The 8,885-nt window shown below is 45.3% G+C and overlaps 2 protein-coding genes across 2 annotated transcripts in view; one reads left to right on the top strand and one right to left on the bottom strand.

Moving 5' to 3' along the window:
• Window positions 1–310: 310 nt before the first annotated feature.
• nmur1a (neuromedin U receptor 1a) lies at window positions 311–6,356 on the top strand (the record flags this gene model as incomplete). Its single annotated transcript, XM_079739306.1, has 2 exons — window positions 311–1,262; window positions 5,941–6,356. 2 exons carry the CDS (start codon window positions 311–313, stop codon window positions 6,354–6,356), a joined length of 1,368 nt encoding a protein of 455 aa, XP_079595432.1.
• A 1,964-nt stretch (window positions 6,357–8,320) lies between these two features.
• Window positions 8,321–8,885, bottom strand: part of kank3 (KN motif and ankyrin repeat domains 3) — a 34,658-nt gene continuing 34,093 nt past the window's right edge. Inside the window, exon 12 of the mRNA XM_079739305.1 lies at window positions 8,321–8,885. This exon is cut by the window's right edge and continues 169 nt beyond it. The gene's annotated coding sequence lies outside the window, so the exon portion shown is untranslated.

The raw sequence follows: 8,885 nt of genomic DNA, 5'->3' as shown, positions 1-8,885 counted from the left end.
TGCGCATCTATGAAAGCACATCCTCTGTGTCCATCATTGGAAATACATTGGACATAATGGAAATTATAATGAGCCCGGCAATTTCCCAGCAAGTGTATAAGCATTGATAAAGTCCCTTTGAAAATCCCTTTCATGATGATGGCTGCAAACATTATCCTCTGGGTCATTTCATAGCAACCTGTGATTGGAATGCTTTCAGGTTGAAGACAGCTGCTTCATTTCGCTTTATTCAGCCCCTTGAGAACGTCTACTGACAAATGTGTTCTGCTGTTTTTCTCTCTCAGATAATAACCCCGGGTTTCCCAGCGCTATGTCTCGCCTCAACTGCACTTACGAGCTGACGGCCGGCCGGGACGGCTTTGCATGTCTCTCCCGATGCGACAACCTGACGTCCGCCCTGAACATGAGCTACCCGGAGCTGGAGGACGCGTGTCTGACCGACCAGGAGTACCTGGAGAAGTACCGGGGTGCCCGTCGCTCGCCCATGTTCCTGCCCGTCTGCCTCACCTACCTGGCCATCTTCCTGGTGGGTGCCGTGGGCAACGTGCTCACCTGCACCGTCATCGCCCGCAACAAGGTGATGTGGACGCCCACCAACCTGTACCTGTTCAGCCTGGCCGTGTCCGACCTGCTGGTGCTGCTGTTGGGCATGCCCCTGGAGCTGTACGACATGTGGCAGAACTACCCTTTCCTGCTGGGCGCGGGCGGCTGCTACTTCAAGACCTTCCTGTTCGAGGTGGTGTGCTTCGCCTCCATCCTCAACGTCACGGCGCTGAGCGTGGAACGCTACATCGCCGTGGTGCACCCGCTGCGCGCCAAGTACGTGGTGACCCGCACGCACGCCAAGCGCGTCATCCTGACGGTGTGGGGCGTGTCCATCCTGTGCGCGCTGCCCAACACCAGCCTGCACGGCATCGCCACGCTGCCCGGCCGATCGGGCGGCGGCGGCGGCAGCGTCGGAGCGGGCGTCAACGCCTCGGCCTCCGCGTTGGCGGCCGAGGGCGGCGTGCTGGACTCGGCCATCTGCATGCCGCTTAGCCCCCAGTGGTACAACCTGACCATCCAGGTGACCACGCTGGTGTTCTTCGTGCTGCCCATGCTGACCATCAGCGTGCTCTACCTGCTCATCGGTCTGCACCTGCAGCGCGAGAAGATGCTGCAGGTGTTCGAGGCCAAGGCCAGCTCCTCGGGCCAGGAGAGCTTCTGCAACGTGCGCCGGAAGCAGCAGAAGGCGCGCCACCGACAGGTCACCAAGATGTTGTGTAAGTATCATAGATACTACGGTTTTCGGCATTTTTATGCTTTATTATAGAGTGAGATAGTTAGGGAGGTACAGAGGGGAGGACAAGTAGCAGAGGATGACGGGCAGGATTTGAACCCGGGTCGCTGCGGTCAGGACAGAGCCTTATATGGTACTCTCTCTACACGGTGCACCTCCTTGGCGCCCCCTCTGGTTTGTATTGGAGCAGCACTTAAGCATGGAGGAGTGAAAGTGTCTGTGTGGGTTTGAACCACAACGTCTGAGATGTTATGTAAGTATCGCGTATCAAGGGGGAGTTAGCATCGAGCCTCTGGTTTGTTTTGGAGCAGAACTTCAGAAGGGAGGAGTGATTGTGTTAATGTCGGTTTGAACCATTACAAGATTGAAGCTTGTGATAAAGACTGTAATAAGCTGCGGCCTGGGGAGCGCCATTAGCAGATATTGGGAGCACTGTTGCGTTGGGTGTATAAAATTGGGACACACTTTTTTTATTTTACGGTACATTAATAATACGTAATAAGACGTATTTTGTATTAGACCATATTAATACATTTATTTGATGATGCGCCGAGATGTATAATGTGATTTGAGGACAAAAGGGGCACAGCCGTATGCCCCCGTCTCCGTTGGGGGGTTGGGTGAAACATTAGCAGAGTAGAGTTAGGTTAGAATCACAGTTTGGCAAAAATATGTCTCTGTAATTAGTATAAGTAATAGAGTAGAAGCAGACTTCACAACCTCCAACATTAAACAATTATTGACAAAACAGTACCAGACAAGATAACAAATTTAACATTAGGCCATAAGGGTATTACATCTTCCTTCACTCAGACACTCGCACACATACAAACTTTATGTTGCAGTTATGAAGTGTTATGCAATGACAAGCCTGCGCTCTCTCTCTCTCTTTCACGTTCTCTCTTTTTCTCTCTCTCTCTCACTCACTCTCTCTCTCCGTTTTTGCTATAGTATGAAATTGATATGTTATTTGAATGATGGAAATGACAGATGAATAGAACCATAGATAGAATTTTACCCTCCATAATAAGAAAATCAACATTGAAAGTAGACATTGACCTGTAGTTTGGTACGCTGACAGTGAACATACACTGTGTTCACGTCATGGCTCTGGCAGGATTTGCTACATAACATTTCTGTTGGATCCAGGTTTCCCGGCTTTTACATTGGGTCATTATTTTCTCATTAATTATTCAATTCTATCATTCTTTTACATCCAAAAGCCATTATTTTGGGTTCACGGCTGTCAGAGTATGCAGTCCACAAACGGCCAATACGGCAACAGAAAATCCTGTAGTTTGCTTCAGTAAACTTCCATCGCTTCACTCCAAAGTTTGAATACCACAACTTGCTCCTGTTGGAAAATGACTGGCAGGACACTTAGGATAATTGACTGACAGTACCAACAGCATAAGGACAAATGTCCATCGCATCGCTCGGCAAGGAACAGGCTTTGGCCGTCCTGGTGTCTTGCAGTAGTTGAAATGTTAACGTTGATTTATGAGATAAGTCACTTGAAGGTAACGAGGCATACTTCATATGATGGTAGTAGCAGTAAATGATCCCCAGTGCTATCTCTAAATGAACGGACGCCGAGCTCATTTACATAAATGCATTTCTATCAAGATCACAGTTCCTTAACAAAAGCATTCAGCGATTATCGCAAGACGCTTCAGACAGCCAGGCTGAATAGTGGGACTATCTCCTCCTTGTGTTATCTCCCTTTGCATGGACGCCTATTTAGCCCCGACACTCCTCATCTCATTTTGAATTATTTATTTTGTTTGTGTGAAATGATATCCATTGCTTGTTGAATAATGAATGACGGATGGGAGGCTGGAGACATGACAAACAGTCAAAGGCAAGCTGTTTGACATTTTGAGCCTCTCTTTTTGCACTTTATCCTTTGGCTATAACATTTCGCAGTTCCAAATGTGACGGCTGTTGTGAATTCTTCGTCAGCTGTGCTCGAGGGGAAGAAGTATCAAAGTCAAAGTTATACGCACGGACCCTACCCATTTGGGACTTTAACAAGAGTCACGTGCCATGTGAAAAAATACAACTAGCAACCCCTTGAAACACATGATATTACGCAAAAAAGACGCTATAACCTATGGTGAGCAGTTTAATCAAAATAAAACTTTATTTTTGTTGAATAATGAGATGATTGATTGGGTGATGAATAGAGCTTGTTTGTTTAATTGGTTGCATCAATTTAAATAAATTACAGTTTAGGGAGAAAATTGCCAATCAACCCAGAAGAAGTCAGAGGTTGGACGGGGTGTTGCCAGACTTAAAACTCAGCTGGAGCTCAGCTCATTGCTCAAATCACACGTTCCTTCTTGATTGCCTCAACAGCCAATGCAAGAAACCTCATACATATGTATAAAATTGATTCATACATTTATGGAAGAAATGCTTTACAATAAGAATGATGAACTTCCTTGTTTAGCCTTCTGCTACTGCTGAAACTGCAACAATTCCTACTGGTAATGGTAAAAATGTAGAGATGTTAATATTTGGGAAAATATTTACTTCAACGTACATTACTTACATTTTCAGCATGTTTCTATGCATAAAAGTAATACACATTTGCAAATAATAACAAATCCCGATCATTCGATTATTTCACAATGATAAATTATTTTGAAAAAACATGAGCCAAGGCAATTCAAATTAACAATCATTTCATGACTTAAGTCAATCATTTAAGAAATAATGAATGAAAATATGTATTCTAAAAGTAAACAAAGTTTCCCCCCAAAAGTTTGAGAGTGGCTCTCACGTCCAACACATGTCACAGTTTTCTTTTGTCTGTTTAAGTATTCAAGTCTAAATCTAAGTATTAAGCCGTACCTTCTAGTTTTCATTCTGCGACGTGGTCAATAGACCTCTGAAGAATAAGTCCCACCTCCGAGGCTCCTGGTTCCATCGGTTAAATGTCCATGGGAAACAACATGGGGTTTTTGAATGATCGTACATAACAAACTCTGTAGGTGGCGAAGAAGTAAAAGCTGCTCACGTTTTGAACTAAACACTCTTTCCATCTAGATTCCACTTGGGTTTTGGATTGTCGGTGCCGTTAAAGTAGCATTTATAATCGTTTACTACTTACGGCACCGACAATCCAAAACCCAAGTGGAATCTAGATGAAAAAAGTGTGTAGTTCAAAACATGAGCAGCTTTTACTTCTTCGCCACCTACAGAGTTTGTTATGTATGATCATTCAAAAATCCCATGTTGTTTCCCATGGACATTTAACCGATGGAACCAGAGCCTCAGAGGGACTTATTCCTCAGAGGTCAATCCCATGTCTGTGACTCAACTGTTTCCCTTCTCAACCAATCAGACAGCGCCACAGTGAAGACTGTCAGGTCCCATTGGCCCCTCGGCCCGAGTGCTGAACTGTCAGCACCCTGACTGACCGGGACCTTAATTGGTCCTGTCGTATTATCGCTGCTCCATCTTGATTTGTGTGAAGTGTGTTGCTTTGAAATCTACATTGAGATCGATAATGCAGGATAATGGAGGCAAACCTAAAAATTTGAAATTTGACTTTACTTATATTTATTAGTACTCCAAGTATAAAAGTATTTGCTAATATCTGCAATTCAGTTAAAGATGTCTACGCTTAATTCTTACCGATTTTAGATATCTATGATACAATTTCTACGAGTACAAAATAAATTCTTACTAGAACATTTCCACACACTGGGTGATTACAACTATAATTATTGAAATCATGTTGCATCTCCCTCGTTACAAAAATGGCCTTTAAAGTACATATATGCATATATACATAGTGCATTGGTCACTATGAACCAGGGCTGAAAGTGCCCTCAAACCAACAGGGGTGTCTTCGGGCCTTTCACAGGTGTCCTCAGAAAGCTAATGATCTTCTTATTAAAGTTCATGCCTTATTTTATGATGAATAGATTCACTGCAACCTGCAGTGCTATTGAGGAAAATGTCGCTCCATTTAAACTCCATGACCTTTTGTAGAGTTTCGATTCACAGCAGAAAGCCCGCAAGACAAATTACAGTTGATTCTCTCTGCCTCTCTCTCTCTCTGTCTCTCTCTCTCTCTCTCTCTCTCTCTCTCTCTCTCTCTCTCTCTCTCTCTATCTTGCCTCTCGATGTCTGTCTCTCTATCCATCTCTCTCCCTTTCTGTCTCCCTCTCACTCTGACACTTTCCTTTTCTGTCCGTTTCTCTCTCTCTCTCTCTCTCTCTCTCTCTCTCTCTCTCTCTCTCTCTCTCCCACTCTCTCTCTCTCTCTCTGACTCTCTCACCCTCCCCGTCTCTCTCTCTCTCTCTCTCTCTCTCTCTCTCTCTCTCTCTTGCCTCTCGATGTCTGTCTCTCTATCCATCTCTCTCCCTTTCTGTCTCCCTCTCACTCTGACACTTTCCTTTTCTGTCCGTTTCTCTCTCTCTCTCTCTCTCTCTCTCTATCTTGCCTCTCGATGTCTGTCTCTATCCATCTCTCTCCCTTTCTGTCTCCCTCTCACTCTGACACTTTCCTTTTCTGTCCGTTTCTCTCTCTCTCTCTCTCTCTCTCTCTCTCTCTCTCTCTCTCTCTCTCTCTCTCTCTCTCTCTCCCCCGCTCTCCCTCCATCCCTCCTCCACCTCTCCTCACCCTCTCCCCCCCCCCCCCCGCCCCAGTCGTCCTGGTGGTGGTGTTCGGCATCTGCTGGGCGCCGTTCCACACGGACCGGCTCATGTGGAGCTTCATCAGCGACTGGAGCGAGGACCAACTGGAGACCTTCCAGTACGTGCACCTCATCTCCGGCGTGCTCTTCTACCTCAGCTCTGCCGTCAACCCCATCCTCTACAACCTCATGTCCACGCGCTTCCGCGAGATGTTCCGGGAGGTCATGTGCCGCTGGCCCTGCCAGCCGCCGCCGCGCACGCACTCCTTCAGCGCTACCAGGGCAACGCTGCGGAGCACCTTGAGCGACGCGCCCGCCGCTGCGCGGCCGCCCGTCGCTGGGGGCCGCCTGGCCGTCGTCAAGGGCAACGCGGAGGCAGACGAGAGAGTGGAGAAGGGGAAGGAGGACGAGACCAGCTTTGCGTGCTGATCGAGTAAAGCGAAATAAGCCGACTGCAATTATCCAGCGCTTTTCTAACCAGGGGCCACTCAAAGCTATTTACAATATCGGCTTTATAACATTCACCCATTCATGCACACATTCACACACCGACGGTGGTGTCAACCATGCAAGGAGACAACCAGCTCGTCAGGAGCAATTAGGGTTAGGTGACCCTCACCACTCAGCTAGGAGGAGCCTGGAATCGAACTAGCGACCTTACGCCTCTACCTCGTGAGCCAAATGCCGGCCCAAAAACAAAGATGTGTGGGCGAATTGACACACATCATTGGAGAACGTGTGAGGATTTGTCCGGAGGCGGCAGCTGGAAAGACCGTTGAGAGACCACAGATACCAGCCTGTTGAAGGCCTTCGATGTATGGCTTCAACAACAGAGCCCCCGCCGCAAAGGAGACGCGTAACATAAATAATTACTGAGCAATCGTCAAGGTTATATAAGTTGTACCGTTTCGTTGCACCAGGGGTGACAAATTACGTTGCTTTCTATATGAACCCCAACTGGCGGCTAGTTTGACATTCTTGCTGGCTGCGAGCAACACAACAGTGATTATTTGCAGGGCTTTGTGGAAAAATGTTCAGTACTTTGAACCCAGTGATCTGAAGACAAACAAGGTAGATTGAGTCTGGCGGCAAGCGAAGCAAAAACATGACGGACTTGTAAAATAAAATGACGTAACGTAACCCTGTATCTCAATGTATCCTGTATGCATGAACGCAATGCAAATGGGAACCAAGATGTAACTTGGTTTGATTTTTTATTCATGTGTTCCGAATTGTTGAATTGTCAAGGTGAGTTTAAAAAAATGTGCCAGTAAATAAACACAAATAAATTTGAATAAACACAAATTCACGATCTTTCCAGGATGTATAATAATAATCAGATGCCGCCAGTCGATTTTACTGTGCAACCATCTGAAATTGTTAAATGAATAAAAGATACCAATGAAATTGTTTGCCAACATCAATTGAATGCATAAACACAAAATCCATATGGTCAGAAGCAGTTGGCAGGGTGGTTCAAAGGAAACACAGGCAGAACCGTTCTCTTCCCTGGCTAAAATCGACAGAGATGTTTGCTGTCCGTTACGCATTCCACCAACCTTCAGTTGAACTGCTTGATCGACGTGCCCTCGAGGTTTTTTTTTGAACGCTTGTGTGTGATGAAGTGCCGTTTCACAGTTGCCTCTTGGCTCTTGATCCACCTGATTGAGATGCAGCCCTTTCCCCCGAGATAGTGAGCGGCCGGCAGATCCACACACTCACATCCCGGGTCGAGGAGTGGGGAGGCGGGGAAACACGGTGTCCTTGCCGCCCCTACGTGGAGAAGGAGAAGTTGCAGCGACACGGGGAGTTCATGTAATTACACCCTTCACTGGGTTGAAGACGAACAAAATTGTTGTATATTTCATCTAATTAAAAAGGAACACAGGTTTATTTTACATTTTTTTCCATAGCTCATGACAAATGAATAATTCATGTTATTGTAAAGACCTTGCGCATGACCTAATTATAATGGTTGCGACATTCAAGATAAAGTTTTATAATATATATATAAAACTTTACCTACTTACGCGTTTGAGATCAGCTTGAAAATATTTTTGCAATTTATTGTCAAACAATAAATTAGCATGTCCAATATTTTAATTTCCAATGACTCACTATTATCAACTTTTTTATTATGTAAATTGTGTCTTTAAGTGACTTCTGGAGTTTAAACCTTCCATCAACTGTTCAGATAATAATGAACATTTAATGCATTTGTCTACCTGGCGTGAGGGTCCTAATAACACAATAATCCACACTCACACACACACACACACACACACACACACACGCACACACACACACACACACACACACACACACACACGACTTCAAACTCATTCCTTTATGTAAATACAAGTTTATTGTAGACATAAAAAATAGATGCATGAATATACAACACAGAGAAGGTTAGTGCAGACTTGTACTGTTATGGTGAAGGCACTGAAGGGCAAAATCATTGAGACTATGTTCACAACAAGAAAACCAGACATCCATCCAAAGCTGCTGGTGAAACTTCAGGAAGACATCACTAAACGATCCAGATGGAATCACTTGATTATCAACCGAGGCAGGGTTGCCAGATTTGACAACAGATTTGGCTTTTTACCAAACTGGCAACACTGTTATAGTTGAGAAGCAACCCCCTATCCCAGCTTTGTAAAAATTCTGCCCAGCCACCAAAGTAAACAAGAAGTTCAATACAGGAGGAAGGTGATTTTCAAAAGTATCAACGGAGATAGGACGTGTCTGCTACACACTGCAGTAAACAAACAAAGTAAAGATGGCGGCGGAGATGGTGGCTCACATGACCAGAGTGCAAAACAGGCTTGAGACTCCAGCTCCCAGAAAGGTGAGCGACACAAAGGAAAACCAAGTTCACCACGAATATAACCGTTAAACACACAGGGCAAGGGAAACAGACAAACAAACGACACAATAATATCAACATTTAGG

The sequence above is a fragment of the Pollachius pollachius genome (assembly GCF_949987615.1).
Source record: "Pollachius pollachius genome assembly, chromosome: 7".
Taxonomy (NCBI): domain Eukaryota; kingdom Metazoa; phylum Chordata; class Actinopteri; order Gadiformes; family Gadidae; genus Pollachius; species Pollachius pollachius.
The sequence above is the reverse complement of the archived record's forward strand: the minus strand, read 5'-3'. Positions and strand labels throughout refer to the sequence as shown.